A 17,262-nucleotide genomic window follows, 5' to 3' on the forward strand; every position below is an offset into this window, starting at 1 on the left:
TCCTAGTCGGAGATTTTCATCTCATTCCTTTATTAACTACTCTGACAGTCCAACGGTGAATACTTCTCATGTTCTAGGCCATAGAAATAAGTGTGGTAAGAAAATCTAATTAAATATAAAATATTAACCCAGTGGGCCAGGAGAATCACAGTGGCATTTTTTTTTTTAGATAAAATTTACATACCATAAAATTCACCCTTTTAAATTGTACAATTCAGTGGTTTCTAGTATATTCACAGAATTGTGCCAATGTCACCACTTTCTGATGCCAGAACATTTTCATCACCCCATTCCCATGAGCAGTCACTCCTCATTTCCCCTCCCCCTCCCCCAGCCCCTGGCAACCACTGAGTTTTATCTCTGTGGTCTGCCTATTCTGGACATATAAATGGAATCATAATATGTGACCTTAGTTCATCATTGTTGCAGCATGAATCAGTACTTCATTCCTTTTTATGGGTGAATAATATTTCATTGTACGTATAGACCACATTTTGTTTATCCGTTCCTCAGTTGATGGACACTTGGATTGCTTTCACTTAGGGGAGACATAGGGTGTTGAAATCTAGGAAACGATAAAGGACTTTAGACAAGTTCTCCAGGTAGTTTATTTTCATAACACAGAATCAATGTAGGTATGAAAAATTAGGCATGTCCATCTATGAAACTGCTATTTTAGGGTTCTAAATCAGAAAAAAAAGAAACTTCATATCAAAAGTAGCTCAAACCAAGCCGCCTCCACATCACCTTACCAATCCAAAACACTTTAGCAATGACAGGGTTTGAAAGGAATTCCTAAGTAATTCCAGCCCCAGAAGAGTCTCCTTTTGCATTTGTCTGGGGAACTGCCAAAGCCAGCCAGCCTCAGCAGAACCAGTTCACAAGGGGTGCTGTCTGAGGAACCCAAACCCAGCCAAGTCCAGAGAACATGTGCTTCCTCTTCTTAAGAGATAATAACATATAGCATAAATTGTGTTTTAACATTTTGCTTTTTTTGTCTTGTTTTTATTTTTACATAAGGAGTTTTTGTTTTCTTTAGCGTTTGAAAGGATGGGGTACAGAAGAAATAGAAATAACTGTGTAATGTATGGCTAAGTATTCATTCATCGACTTGCTTCAGCGTTTCTCAAAATCTGGTCACCTGAGAAGACTCAAGACCTTTTCAGGTCCATGAATGAGGTCAAAATTTGAAATTGAAATTAGTTCAATTTCAAAATTGAAAATAGTTTCAGACTTTTTATATTATCAAGACATTATTTGTCTTTTTCATTGCTGATGCAAGAGGAATAGTGGGTACAATTGCTGGTACCTTGACACAAACAGGGGTACAATTGTATTAGGAGTCATTCTTCACTGCCATGCACCCACGTTAAAAAAACAACCCCGAAAAGCTATTTCACTTAAGAATGCCCTTGAAGAAGCTGTAAACCTAATACTTTTATTAAATCCTGAAACTCGATACACGTCTTAGGAATATTCTGTGTGACAAAATGGGAAGTATGCGTGAAGCGGCTGCATACCAACCATGCAGCAGCTTTATCAAGGTAGAGTGTCTTGGGGCTTGTTTGAGTTGTGAGCTGAGCCAGCTACTTCCATGAGGTTACAGAATCGTGCATAAGTAAAAGATCCATTCAAAATGCAAAATGGACCAATGGATTTTTTTTAAGGTTAGGTGTATTTTTTTTTATTGTAACATGGGTTTATAGCATTATGTAAGTTTTGTGTGTACAACAGTATATCTCTACTTCAGCATGCACGACAGCATGCTTCCCACCAAAACAGTTTCAGATTCTACACTGCTACTAACCTTTAGGAAACCATCTCCGCCACTGTAAGAAACTTCTTGAGTTTTAAAGTAGTATCAAGGAATAACCACAATTATTAGAAAAGATTCCTAAAATACTTCTCTCCTTTATAACTCCATCTCTCTGTGAATTTGGATTTCCCTCATATATGGCAACTAAAACAATATGAGAATCCAGCTCTATTAACCCAGACATTAAAGAGATTGTAAAAATGTAAAACAGTGCCAATTTTCTCACTAATTTTTTTGTTTGGGAGAATAGATACGTTTCATAAACTCTGTTTTTATGTTACATATATAGGGTATATTACTGTTAGGTAAATCAATACAAATTTTTTTAATTTCTGTCTTAATTTCTAATTGGGTAAATATTGGTAGATATAAACCACATAAACAAAAGCTTTGAGGGATTCTTAATAATTTTTAAGAGTGTAAAGGGGTCCAGAGACCGGAAAGTTTTAGCACGAATAATTTACGTAAATCATCCAAATGCCAAAACTGATAAACACAACAACAGGCTTTTAACTTTTTTCCTCGATTCGATTTTGAAATGAATCTCCAGCTTATAACAAACCAGTGATGACTAGAAGGTTTAGTTGGACCCAACTATGATTATTTTTGATAACTTGCTTATATTGATTAAGGGACCTAACCAACGTGCCACATAGCAGAAGTATGGAAGTCCAGAAGTAATCACAAGATGCTTTCAGTTATTTTGTAGATTTGAGTTTGTTAATTTGGTTCTATGAAAGTTCACAGATTAATTGCAGGCATTTATGTCTGTCCACCACATACCACAAGACATGTTAGCATGTCAGATCCTGTGTCCTTCATCGTGGGATACTCCATAGAGAAAGGTAGTCTCCTAGGTTTCGGGGCTGCCCCTTAAGCAGCGCTTCGTGGCTACTTTTATCTGAAAACCTTAGAGGGGAGGCAGGGTCACACTGTGGAGCATGGCTGGGTGCTTTATATATTTAACTTATTGTAATCTCAAAGCTCCTCCAAAGTAGGGAGTTTCACTCAATCTTTTAAGTGAAGAAACTGAATTCAGTGGAGATTGATTATAAATAAACCAAGATGACACAACTTGTAACAGAACCTCGCCTGATCTGTATGTCCAAAGCTCACCTGGCTCTCCTTGTTTCTTCATACCAGCACCATGCTCCGTGTCTCCTCTCAGTTTACTCTAACATATTTTGTACTTCCATATTAGGCTTTGAATAGCTATTGTCAAATATGTGCAGAAGTAAACTACTGTATGACACATACCATGGGTTTTACATTTTTCAATGGTACCAATGATTAAATTATTGTTATTTTTTAAATTTATTTGATTTTTTTAATCAGTAATAGTGATTTTGGTTTGTCAGTACCACTCCCTTCATCTAAAGGCATGTTTATTAGTCATTGCTAGAAAAACAGAATACCTTTAGATGTACCCCTGAATTCAGCCAGATCCTCAAAGAGCCATGTGCCTGGAGTTATATTGGTGCTCCCCAGCCCTCTGTAAGTTGCTCTTTCGGTCCAATGCCAACAACTATGAGAGATAGTAAGAAGGCTCCCTAAAGCCCTCATCTATACTGTTAACAGAGTTCTTTTCTAAGCGTTCAGAATGCCTTCTGTCTTACTGCCCATAGCATTAAGCTCCACTTGAATGATGTTTTTTTTTTTTAATCTCACGAACCCTGAGAATTGGTTAACAAGTCCAGTTGCCTTCTTCATGTTGACTGTTGGAAATTTGATTTTCATTTGTGACCCATGTTAAGCAACCTTATGAGACTTCATACAGTGTTTTGTTAAATTAGCCTCATTTCTGGCTCCATTGTATGGCTCTTGGTTCCCCTTCTTTTGTTCAGCACTCCTAAATTGACTTGTCTTTGAAAGGATTCTGAAAGGACCTCAGTTATTTTCAGTTCTAACAAGTCTCTCTTCTTTTCATGCAGGTACTGTATTTGGAAATGGGAAGACCTCTGATTACCTGCTGTTGGGAAACTTCGTTTACACTGTGAGTGTGGAACGTTTGCCTCGTTTGCATATAAAATTGAATTTTCATATGAGCTCATTTTCAAATTTAAATGTGTGCATTTCTGGATTTAGGGGTTGTTTACACTTCCTCTTAAAAATGAAATGAGATGTGTCGACTAGTAAGAGATTATTTTATATTAGGGTATAAAAATGTCATTTAGGTTCACTGACTTTATAGGCCTTTGGTTGCTCCTATTTTCAATATTCCTTCTTTACACTTACTGCCTCACTTTCGCTTTTTCTCTTCCTTGTCCCTTCTTCCTCAGTTTTATTTTACTGCCCTTGTTCGTATTTCTTTTGCTTTCTTAAATTTATGGCAAATAGTACCATTCTACTTGGGTGTTTAACCAATAATTATTCTAGAACTTAATGAAAATAAAGTTGGGAGAGAAATCTCCACTCTTTTGGGACATTTAACCCACACGAGGCATGGACCTCGCTGTGTTAAGTCACTATGTCAAACACTTAAGGAGGATGCACAGTTGAGTGTGAGCTGCACCCTGCCATTAAAGAACCAAAAAAGGTTTTAAAACCATTTTTCCCTCTAAGGTCAAAAGCTCCACTTGGATGCAAATGCTCAAGGTCACACAATTAGTCTCTAATAAAAGTTTACTCCAACCTTGAACTCTGAATTCTCCAGCCAGTGTCCTTTCCTCTCCATGGCCCCCAAGTGGGGGCAGTGCGCTGTCCTAAATACTAAGTGGCCATTGGTACGGCTGACTCGGTGGAAAAACTATAATACAATGTTTAAATAACTGAATAATAGGAAGTTAAGACCATTAAGTAACAGAGGGATTAAGGTTTTGGCAAATCGAGGCTCTCCTTTGCATTGACCTCAATGAAGTAGTAAAAAAAAAAAAAAGGGAAAACACATTTTGGGGGCTAGTGGTTTGTTCTCATACAACACGAGTGCAAAACAGAAATAATACTTGATGGACTAAGTTTAGAAATAAAGTAGATGTCATAGATGTCTCTGAGGGACTTTAAAGTATCCAAGGCTTAAGAGAGAGTGTTTCTTTAACTTTGTGTCAAAACCTCTCTCTTGTTTTAGAATTTTTTATATAGCTTAAATTAAACACTTAAATTTTAACAAGAGTTTTATTTCTACAGATATTTATCCTAAATTGCTATTAGATATCCGCTGAGAAAGCTCAAATGCTTCACTTTGTCCTGACTTTATGACGCCACTGGAAAGCATCTAATACTGTGTACAAACCCTTAACAGTGCCCAAAAGTAGGACTGCGCCCTTGAAGCTCTCACCACTGAGCACCAGTGCTAGGCAAGCGTCACACTTCCATCCCGGCAAACTACTGAAAGTGCCCCAAATTCCTTTGGCTACCAACAGTATTTAATGTTTTTGATTATAAATAGATAATAATAGATAATGCTGCAGTGCTAAGCACTGTTCTTGGTGTTTTACCTATAGAGTAGGTGAGCTTTATCAGTCCCAGTTTACAGATGAAGGAGCTGAGACACAGAGAGGTCAAGTAATTTGCCTTGTGCCTTATCAGAACAGTTAATAAATGATGGAGCCTTGAGCACAAATAGTCTGACTCCAGGGCAATACAGTCTGACTCCATTTAGCCATTATGCTATCCTATGGAAGACACAGCGCAGTTCGTTAAACCCGGGTCCCCCTGCTTTAGAATTAGTAGCATGGGCACCAGTGACAGCGGGTGTGTACAGCATGGAGATGTAACAGGCTCTTACATTCTACTCTGCAGGGTTTCAGGTAAGTAAAGTTACAGAGTAAGTGTTCAGATTTCTAAATATCCAGTTATATTACTTTTATAATTTATCTTTAAAATTTAGAAAATGGAGGCTTTAAGTACTACAGTTGATAAAAAATAAAATTAAAGCAGGCTTGGAAACCCAAGATTACTATAGATGATTCTCCATCACTGTTCCTGAATTGTACACGAAGTAGCCAGGCCCATGCTCAGAAGCTCACGGCTGGACTGTCAGCCAGTGAGGGTGAGGGGAAGGCAGGGAAGGGAGTCGGGAACGTGATGCTGTAAATGGCAGTTCCAGCCGGTTGTGGTCATGATGTTCAGCCACCCAGCTAACTCACTTGTTTCTTTGCTTGTTGGACGTACAAGTCAAGCTGTGAGTAATCTACCAGTCCAATTTGATGAACTATCATATTTATGAAATAAAATAACATTTCCCTTCTGCTTTAGTTTGTGGTGATAACTGTGTGTTTGAAAGCTGGATTGGAGACATCGTATTGGACCTGGGTAAGAGACTCTGTAGTCACAACCAAGGAATATCCCATTTACTTATGTGTCATCACTAATTTTTGCTGTTGTTTTTCGTTCTAACTGCATGTGTCCCTTTACCCTAGTTCCACAGGTTGATCATTATAGTGGGGGAGAGAGCAGTCAGGAATGGACTAGGGGGAACTGGAGACTCTAGTGTGGAAACACTGAGTAAAACTTAAATAAGTTTATTTACCACAAGACTTCTCAAGAGCCCTTAATATATTGTTGTACATTGTAAATATCCCTGGACGGGAGGAAGCCTTCAAACTTATTGACTAGGAATCTTTTCTTAGTAGAGTGTATCCCAAGACTGGCAGAAAACTCATTGGAAAATGATTCTGAAGACCAAAAATATCAGAGAAAGATTTGTCCTCAGACATTTGTAGATATCCAGTCTGAATAAAACAAGTTCCATTTTAGATATGTTCGTACTGAAGTATATTCACATCCAGGTAGAGAGACCCAATAAATAAAAAGAAAGTTAGATGCTCAAGGGAAAGATGGGCACAAGAAATTTGGATTTGACAGTCATCAACACAGAGATTAATATTCATACAAGTGTCTTAGCATCTTTCAGTAAGAGCATTTGGAGCAAAAACTAAGGAGGCTTAAAGATGGTAGCGGATAAAAAAGGTAAGGGTGAAAGGTGAGACCCGCCAAAGGGGTAGAGAAGGAACGGTTCTACATGCCAGTACCACCAGCGTTATAACCAATGTGGAAGAGATGAGTGTTTAATGAAAGATCCAATTAAAACATGCAATTATTTAGTTAATAATGGCCGTGGGTAATATCTTATGGATGTAGTAAAAAAATTAATAAGGAAATTTGTGAAAGCGTCATCAGTGTGGGAGTCCTCCAACTACCTGATAGTCCTTTAACTCAGATTCTCTTCCTTCACAGTTCAGCCACATAGCGATCTGGGGCAGCATCGCACTCTGGGTGGTGTTTTTTGGAATCTACTCATCTCTGTGGCCTGCTGTCCCCATGGCCCCTGATATGTCAGGAGAGGTAATGTATCCTAATCACTCATGATCTAACAAACCCTAAAAATTGGTATTCATTAATGAGTTATAATTACTTGGCTTGGGTTTATATTAAAATAGTATTCGTCCATTTTAAAAGCTATTTTTAAACTCCACAGCTGTGAGTATAAAAATTGAGAGAATATTTTAAACTTGGATGTTTTACTTAAATCTGACTTACCGTTTCCTAAGCATAGCTGGGTTAATAAAATGTGGTTGTCGGGAGCTTGAATCATGTTAAGAATATCCATATAGGGCTTCCCTGGTGGCACAGTGGTTGGGAGTCCACTGCCGATGTAGGGGATATGGATTCGTGCCCCGGTCCGGGAAGATCCCACATGCCGCAGAGCGGCTGGGCCTGTGAGCCATGGCCGCTGAGCCTGCGCGTCCGGAGCCTGTGCTCCTCAACGGGAGAGGCCACAGCAGTGAGAGGCCCGCGTACCGCAAAAAAAAGAATATCCATATAGAGGATGCCATTTTAAAATTAGACCATCAATCCATGCATACTTTTTGAACAAGAGATTTGGAGAAATGGTGAGCTTATGTCTTGGGACAGTCTGTCTTTTTTTTTTTGTTATCTCTAATTCTAAAGAAAAGGCTACTGTCACTAGATTAAATGCACTTTTAGAGTTGTCTTAATGACATCAGTTCGGTTTTCATTTTGAAAGAGTTAGGATATCTGACATTTCAGCCTTATCATGGTCCACTCTCAATTCCATCTGTCACTTTCTTGTTACACTGGTAGGAACTGAGTTATTAGGTGTTCGTGGGGGAGTGTCACAAGATCTCCTTTCGTTCAGAAGAGATTCCAGCAGTAGGAGGGTGTATGATTTCAATTGCAGGAAATTTGACATAAAATGTATAAAAGAAAATGTGGAAAACATTTCAGGATTTCCTGTGACCTCACAGTAACTTGCAAATCAAGGTAATGTGAGCTCCGTTACAGTACATTGTTTTCCTGCAGTCACAGGAAACCTTTCCAGGGGTTTCCATTATTTGTTTCCCTAAGTACTGCCTGAGTACCTTTCACTTTTGACAGTCTGGTTTATAGATCATGTTCATGAAATTTTATCTGACAGCATCCTGCTTTTTATAAATTAGCAGAATGCAGGCACATTAAAAAAACAATTTTGTGGTTAAATTTATTAGAGAGAGGCATTACAGCAAAACCAGACATATCAAGGAGCATGTACTTCCTTCCACCCAAAGGGAAGGCTTCTTCTGAAACATGTACTGTGAACTTGAGAAAATTTACAGCATGTATTTTGAGGAGAACAGAGAGAAAGCTGTGAATGCATCACCTCCTTCCCTTGGTTTGAGTCCTTTTTTCCTGAAGAAATAAAATCAAAGACTGTGTATGTCTGCTGATGCCACTTGGAAATTCCAATTCTATTCTTTGTTTTTATTTGATGTGCACTGTCCGATTCGACCTGCTTTTCCCCCAAGGTCAATTCTAACTTAATATCTTTTTCAATAGACCTCATTTTACCTCATGTCCGAATATTTTATTTTCAAAATGAGTGACACAAAAGATTTTGAAATCGAGATAGTTTGAGCAGCTGTAGCCAATCGCTTTGAAGACAAGAACAGAGTTTTTGACCACCTACTTCTAGGACAAGTGTGAAGTTTGACTGGCTTTTAGCCAACCAAATATAATTCTACCCTTGCCTGTAGAATTCCTGGTATTACCCAAACACAAAACTTAATATCATCTCTTGAGATTTGCGGTGATGCTGTGTTTAATTCAAAGTGAAATGGATGTCAGTACCCCATCACATTTCTGTTCACTTCATATACAGTGCAAAGTGCTAACAGGGCTGCTTTTTCTTGTTGTTTTATTGCTACTGATACTTTGAATATAATGTTTAAATAGCTGGTGCTCCATCGAAAGTAGGGAGAATGGATTAATTCAGCTGTAGGCTTGGCTGGTTGTCCAAAATGTAAATCTGTTTAATGTATTTAAAGAAAAGAATAATAATTTAAATTTATTTAGTACTTACTGTTTGCAAAGCATCTTGGTATGCATGTGTGTGTAAATGAGCCTCACAACAACTGCAAAAAAGGAAGATAACAAGAACGCCACTCACATTCCCAAGGAGTGATAGCCTACGTTTACTGTTTCCTAGGCACCAGGGTTTTAGGACCCAAAAATGTTGTGTCAGTACTCAACTTTTGAACATTTTTATTGTGCATAGTCACTAGTTCTATTACAATCCAGTTAATTTCAGAAAGAAGTAACTACCCTTAGATTTACATATTTTAATCTTAAAATTCTATGTTTCAGTCAAGAATATAGCCAAATACATATATGTGAAACATTCATTTATGTGCCAATAGTTATATCTGTATGTGTGTATATATATATGTATGTATATAATTGGCCAACCATCCTGAATAAAACTTACCTATTCATCTGTTAACTTTCATAGCAATATACTATTATAATACATTTTACATATATATTATTATATATTACATGTAGTAATATAGTGTTGTAAATAACACCAGGATAAGTACAAATATTAGCATTTCCGGACCTGACATGCTTTATGTAATCCGTGTAATGAAACACAGCACAAGGTATCCCCCAGAACATAACGCTATTGCAAAGCATTCCTGGTGTGGGGAAGGCAACTTTCTGTCACCACCACCAGGGCCCTGAGTGTCTAATCCAAGGACCATACCCCAAGGACTCCAGTTTTTCCCTGTATTGGTTTGGCATGAGTTCCTTCCAAAACTAAATAATTAAATATGTCCGTATGTTTGGATTGTCTAAAGGCGTAATAAGGGCGCCCAGCTTAGTACAGCGTTAATAGAGATGGGTAGGCAAGACCGAAAATAGCAGCCCCATTCCCCCCATCCTGGTTCAGGTGATATTTTGGAGGATGAGGTACTGTGTGGTTTTAAAAAGCATTCGCACAATAGAGAAGTTCTTCAAAAAGACAACCAAGATCTGGGAAAAAGTAACACCAAAAATACCTAAGGTATATTGAACACTTTAAGTACTTGATGTGCACTCATTCAATCGATTTAACAATTATTTGTTGAGATTCTTCTGTGGGTCAGGCGCTGTGGATTCATTAGTGGATAAATAAACAAAAATCCATGACCTCCTCAACTTTCTACTGAAAGGAGACAGGCAAATAAAATAATTAAGTGAAATATGTAGACCGATGTAGGTGCTGTAGAGAACACAGCAGGCAAGAGAAACCGAGAACCATGATTTCCATTGCTTCCCATAGCGCCTTGTGGCTTTTACTCACGGTCAAATAAAGAGCCATTGGAGGGGCTTGAGAGAGGCGTGTCATGATCTGACTTATGTTCTCAGAGCAGGACTATGACTGCTGTGTTATGAACTACTTAGGAGATCATTGCAGTAACCCAGGCCAGAGGTAATGGTGGCTTGGGCCAGGAGGGTGGCAGTGGTGAAAGTGGTCAGAGTTTGAATCTAGTTTGAAGGTAGCGTTAATAGGATTTGCTGACAGATTGGACGTGAGGAGTGAGAGGAAAAGAAGTCAAGGTGGATGCCGTCGTGTTGGCCGTGACCTTCAGGACGTGCTTGTCCTCAGCTCACTGGATCCTCCCAGCAAACTTGTTACCATACCTGTTTTACAGGTGAGAAAACAGAGGCATAGAGAAGTTAAGTACCTCATCTGATACCCCACTGGTACTAAGTGACAGAGGTACGCTTTGACTTAGCTGTGTGGTCCCAGGGTCAGCTACCTTATACACTGCCCGGTGCTGCTTCTCTGATCATAGTTATTCAAAGGATTCTGCGGTGTATAATCTGGAAATTAGAAGTCTAAAGGGACTGCCCCTCGTGGCAGGTATTTCAAGGATTTGCGTGGACGAGGGAATCTCTGTTTTCTTTTTCCTGACAGCACTGGTTCCCCCACGCCTCTTCCCCCTCACATGTGTGGACATGTCGGTCGTCCCGGTCTTCCTCCCTCCATCCTCTACACCCTAGCCGCTGTGCCAGAATGATCACCCTCCTCCTCACGTGTCCACTGCCCCTTCGTGTCTTTACTGGTTGCTCTGACATAATGGCCTCAGGCTCCTAGTGCCCCATAAATGTTAAGTAAAGGATCGTGAAGTAAGTTTGTTTTCCTTGCTTGTTGTTATTGGGGTTTTTTTTAACATCTTTATTGGAGTATAATTGCTTTACAATGGTGTGTTAGTTTCTGCTGTATAGCAAAGTGAATCAGCTATACCTATACATATATCCCCATACCTCTTCCCGCTTGCGTCTCCCTCCCTCCCACCCTCCCTATCCCACCCCTCTAGGTGGTCACAAAGCACCGAGCTGATCTCCCTGTGCTCTGCAGCTGCTTCCCACTAGCTATGGATTTTACATGTGGTAGTGTATATATGTCCATGCCACTCTCTCACTTCATCCCAGCTTCCCCTTCCCCTTCCCCGTGTCCTCAAGTCCATTCTCTACGTCTGCATCTTGTTTTGCACAAACACGTGAGAAATGATAGAGTAGAGGTGACATAGAGGCAGAGTTCAGCTCAGATAAGAACATCTTGCTAACATCCAGAGATTTCCCCAACGTGGCACTTTCCAGCAGCAGAACAGAATGCTGGTCTCATGTAACCAGCCCCAGTATCGGACAGTAGTGCTACTCAGCGGAGCCTTGCTCACCTGCACCTGCGAAGTTGCTTCCAACTCCTAGGATTCAGATTTTCTGTGGACTTCTCTTCACTGTGTTCTCTCCAGAGGAGTATCTAAAATGTTGAAGGGCACAGACTATTCTGCTCTAGTTAATGTCAACTGGAACTCAGAGTGCAAATTATACACAAGTTAGGCAACTTACAGGTACGGATCTCATGCTTCTATATTCAGCTTGGACGCATATTCATACGTAGATCAGGATTTTACAGTCATTTCCAATTTATGTCCTTGATTTGTCTTTGTAGCCCCCATCTGAAGACAGAGCCATTTCTCTCAATATGTTGAAAGAAAATCCTTGCTCACCACGAGGGGGAGGGAAGGGAACCAATATTTATTGTGCACCAGGCATTCTTTGTTTCTTTTAAATCCATATCACAAACCTTTGTGATAAGCAGAGCAATAGCAGGTGACCCAGAGAATTCATCCCAGGTTTTCTCCTCAAATCCCATTTGTTACTCTCAGATCTTGAGTAACTACCTTCTCTTCAGGGCCCATTCCTATTCCTTTCTCTCAGATGGGAATGCTTTCTTTTCTCCTTGCAGCCATTTTCCTTGCATTCCATTGATTTCCCTGATTTATCTGCTGTTTCCCAGGATACCCAGGGCCATGATCAATTTCCCTCAGTTAGCCAGATATAAAAGCATTCCTGTCTCTTTTTAAAAGTGCCAAGATTTTTAATTCTCTCTTCTCAACACCCACCTAACTCCCTCAACACACGTATAGAAATTCTGCCTCACTTTGTATCCTGGCCTCTCATGTCCTCTTAATAGCAAAATCAGCATATGTAATACCCAGCTCATTTTTTTTTTTTTAAATGTGTATATAGGGCTTCCCTGGTGGCGCAGTGGTTGAGAGTCCGCCTGCCGATGCAGAGGACACGGATTCGTGCCCCAGTCCGGGAAGATCCCACATGCCGCGGAGCATCTAGGCCCGTGAGCCATGGCCGCTGAGCCTGCGCGTCCGGAAAAAAAAAAATGTATATATATATATCTGGAAACCCGGAAGGCACAAGCCAAGTGGCTGGCCGTAAGATCCCAGCTTAAACGGGAGTACCTGCTTCAGTACAATGACCCCAGCTGTCATGGGGTCATTGAAGATTCTGCCTTGACTCATTGGACCTATGCAGGATGAGAAAATATCTATCCCAAATTTCAGACCCACTCCTGAGAGCTCCTCACTTTTAAGAGCTCTGTTTGGAATTGGGCCCCTCCTCTTCTGGTATTATGTTTTCAAAACCGACAGAGATAGGAAAGAAAAACTTATCCGGGAAGGAAAATTGGATCGAACAATTAACATCTCATTTTAAATCTGGCGATGATGACTATATATATACATATATATATATATGAAATTGAAAACCACATCATCAGAGAATGTACAGTTGCCACTCAGATGGTAGCAGGGCCCCATTTACTGAGAGTCAGTCACTGTCATAAGTACTTTTCATGTCTTCAGTCGTTTAACATTGAGCATTTCACACAACACTGTGAGGTAGTTCCTATTACACATTTCACTGACACAGAGTGGTTAAATAATTTTCCCAAGGTCAGCTTGTAAGTATCTGAGCTGCTGTTGGAACCCAGCCAGTCTTTTCCCTTAACCACCATACACCCTGTTCTCTGTCGCTTTTACATTTCTTCTCTCACCTTTTCATTCCTCTGCATTTTTCTCCCAGCCTTATCAACTTCGAAGGTATAAATTCCTTTTAGTGTCAGTGCCCCAATCTAAGTACTTACTTCCATCTGGTTGGTAAACTAAGCCATCCGTTATCTGCATGTAATATTTCCATCTTCAGCTCTGCCCAGCTGCCTGTATCACTGATCAGGCATCGTTTCTTTCCCCCTTCCTTCAGCACATTCTGCATGCCTGAAGTTACCAGAAATCCATCCCCCAGATACCTGAGCGTTTAGGGCAGACTGCAGTCTCTCCAGACGCAGCTAGGGAGGGCTGTTCTCAGTTGGTGGGCAGGGTGTTGCCACTTGGGAAACATTCCTTCCTACAGTGTTGTTTCCACTACAGTAATTCTACATCTCTTCCCCTAATAATGATTCAAATGATAATGATTAACAAGTATCCCAGTACCACAAATGACTGAACTATTTAACAATTAAAAAAGAATTATGACATCAGGGTAGGGGGAGAGTGGATTCTACAAAGGTGGAAAATGCGACAATAAGAAATTATTTAGGAAAGGAAAATAAAAAGAAAATAGTGTGGCAAGCTTGACTGCAACTTTAAATTTGTCTCTGTCTTCCTTTCCTCTCACAAATATGGTTGTGATTTAAGAGGAGGCCTTTTTTTTTTTTCTTCAGACCTGACTTGTATTTTTTCACACGGGTACCACAATTTATGGGGCAAGGTAGGCCCTGGGGAGAAGTGCTATGTTATATAAACATATGCTGGCCTGCTTTTTCAACTTGTCTAGATGATGTTACTGGGTATTTTTCGAATTTCCAGAAGAAAATATTTTAGGCACTATGATTAGTAGACCAGATTACAAAGTAAAAAGTACGCTACATCAAGGATCGTTTCATATCACGATTTATACCAGAAGCTTAGTATCGGCAGAGCTTTTCAATGTATCGCGGCATTGCAGACACACGCTGTAAAGTCTTCCCAAGCGCATCTGGTTCTGCTCTCCCTGGCCTGAGGGATCTATAAAACTACTGAAGGAAATTGAAGTTAGGGAACGAGCATGTGTTTTACAGAATTTCAGATCTCTTGATTGAGGTTAGTAAAGTCTCTCTGAAAAACAATAAAAATCTTTGTTGAACCCTTTTAGTGTCACCCCTGTAGGAAAGGTATTAATAAACCACGTTAGTGATACGATTTTCCTAAGTTGTGCTGTTGCCCATTTTACCAGCATAATGAATTACTTTGCATATGAGGAATTTCCTGGTTTAAAATAGTCCTTATTCATCTCTCAGCTTTTAATTACCTAGATAGCATGTAATAATTTATTGGTCACAAGACCAGGCCTTGCGGATAGGGTGGAGCAGTGTTACGATATGAAGGAGTTTCATGCAAGATTACTGGGTTTAGCCAAGTAGCCTGGAGGGAACAAGAACCCTAAACTCTGTCAGATGCTCTTCAATGAGCCAACAGTTGGGATCCCATCCAGTAAAACATGCCATGGGTCAGGGCCCTGACAGTGAATGAGACAGGCACACCATCACGGGTCTTAAAGAAGCTGGCTGCGTGGCCACTTCCAAGCCCATTTTGTAAAGAGAAGCCTTGTAGAAACACTGAGAAGCAAAGAGAGACATGGATGTGACAAATGCAATGGCCAGTCAGGACATTGGCACACATTTTAAAGTTAAAGCTCTCTTTAGAGTCACTGTGAGAGCTGACATTGCTTTTTGTAGACACAGCACCCTTTCCTACCATACAGAGCAAATATATATTGAGTCTCTAGTGTATGTGTGTTACGGGCTCTTTGTTAGGCAGTGGAGGATGCAGAGGGTGAACAGAATTGGTCACTTCCCTTAAGGGTCTCATTTTTTTTATTGATGAGCTGTTGACGTGATAAATGTGAGGGATGATGTGGTGCACCCCAAGTGCCATGGCAGTGAACAAGGCGTGGAAAGCTGAGCAAAGCTGCTCTTAGTACGGCAGAACTTTGGCTGTTCTCTAGAGTCAGTGCATTCTCGCGTTCGTTCATTCCGTAATTATTTATCGAGTGCTTAATCGGCTCTAGGCACCATGTCAAGGTAATGGGTTAATTAGACAAGATACCCATTAGCGTTCAGGTTGAGAGAAGCAAGGAGAGGGAGAAACAGTCACTGAGTCTGTTAACAAATGACTAAATGTTGAACGACTAAAGATAATTTCACAAAGTGATAGGAAGAAAACAGGATGATATAGTAAGGGACAGGACTGTAATGGCTGCTCCAGGAAGGTGTTTTTGGAGAACAGATGATTAAGCAGAAATTCCAATGATGTGGAGATGCCTTCATGTGAAGAAGAACATTTTAGGGCTGAAGGAACAGCCCGTGCCCAAGCTCGGAGGCAGGAATGAGCCTGGTAGATTCAAAGACTAAAATGTCAGTGTAGCTGGAGCAGAGAGAGTGGGAAAGAGTGCTATGAGATGGAGCCGGTGAGATGGGCAGAAAGCATATCACCCCTATAAGCGCAGCACTCTGGCTCACAAGACCGTACAGCTTGTTTTTGAGTTGCGTGCCAGGGAGCAATCAAAAATGCTCATAAAAGAAACCATGAATGTCACTGTGCCATCTACTTCAATAAAGCTCACAACTGGACACAATTCTTGCATTACATGAGATGGTAAGGAAAAGAGATCATCAATGAGGTCAAAAGCTGCTTGGTTCCAAGTTATCACTAAGGCTCCCTAGCATGTATCATGCAAAGCAAGTTATTTTATGGCATATTTTTTTACGTTAAATAAAGAAGTAACTGTGGATTAAACAAGATAGAAACATTTCTCTCTCATGTGAAAAAAAGTCCAGTGGTGTCAGGTAGTTCCAGACTGGTATGGCAGCTGCACAGTCATCCAGGACCAGATTTCTTCTATCTTGCTGCACTGTCAACTTTCGTGTCCTTCTTCGTAGTCCAGAATGGCTGCTTAAGCTCTAGCCATTTTATCAACATTCCAGCCAACAAGAAAGGAAAGAAGGATTAACCCTTTCTCTTTGAAGTTCTTTCCTAGACATTGCCCACCACATTTCCTCTTAGCTTTCATTAGCCAAAAGCTAGTCACATGGCCATACCTAGCTGCAGTAAGAGAGCCAGAGGAACACAGTCTGAGCTAGAGGAGAAGGTGTTCACCCAAGATTCAAGTGGTTGCATCTAAGAAGGGGAGAGGAGATATACTAGGAGGCAACTAGAAGTCTCTGCCATGAAAGTCAATAAATTTTCAACATAAGCCATATGTTATTTTTTTTTTTAACATCTTTATTGGAGTATAATTCCTTTACAATGTTGTGTTAGTTTCTGCCGTACAACGAAGTGAATCAGCTATATGTGGCACATATATACAATGGAATATTACTCAGCCATATATTAGCTTTTATATGTCCATAGGTAAATGGTTTTTGAAGTTTCGAGTTTTTAAAATATAATTTCCTAAAACAGATGGTAATTAGATGACGGAATGGAGGTGTTAGTTAATATTACGGTGGTAATCATTTTGCAATGTATAAATATATCAAATCAACACACTGCACACCTTAAACTTATGTAATGTTATACGTCAATTATATCTCAATAAAGCAGGAAAATAAATTTTTTAAAGAAAATCTTCCTACAATCTGAAATATAGGCCATTATGTTTCACAGATTGAATTACTAGTAATCAGAGAATTGATGCTTTATGAGATGGTTTTTAAGAAGATAAAATACAGAGCCATCACAAAATTATAAAACCTTGTAAGAATGATATAACAAGTAAACATACTGAGCATTGAGATAAGGTGCCCTATCTTATACAACTTCTCCAGTAACATCAGAACATTTTAA

At 39.8% G+C, this 17,262-nt stretch overlaps 1 protein-coding gene across 2 annotated transcripts in view; it reads left to right on the forward strand.

Annotated features, from left to right (window-relative positions):
• ATP8A1 (ATPase phospholipid transporting 8A1) overlaps window positions 1–17,262 on the forward strand; it is a 237,897-nt gene that overhangs the window by 194,247 nt on the left and 26,388 nt on the right. For both annotated transcript variants that reach the window (XM_082653094.1, XM_082653095.1), the window contains 3 exons: window positions 3,748–3,809; window positions 6,011–6,067; window positions 6,992–7,099. In XM_082653094.1, the coding sequence (XP_082509220.1) occupies window positions 3,748–3,809; window positions 6,011–6,067; window positions 6,992–7,099 (227 nt within the window). The remainder of the gene's footprint in view (window positions 1–3,747; window positions 3,810–6,010; window positions 6,068–6,991; window positions 7,100–17,262) is intronic.

The sequence above is a fragment of the Grampus griseus genome, assembly GCF_964374135.1.
Source record: "Grampus griseus genome assembly, chromosome: 4".
Classification (NCBI taxonomy): domain Eukaryota; kingdom Metazoa; phylum Chordata; class Mammalia; order Artiodactyla; family Delphinidae; genus Grampus; species Grampus griseus.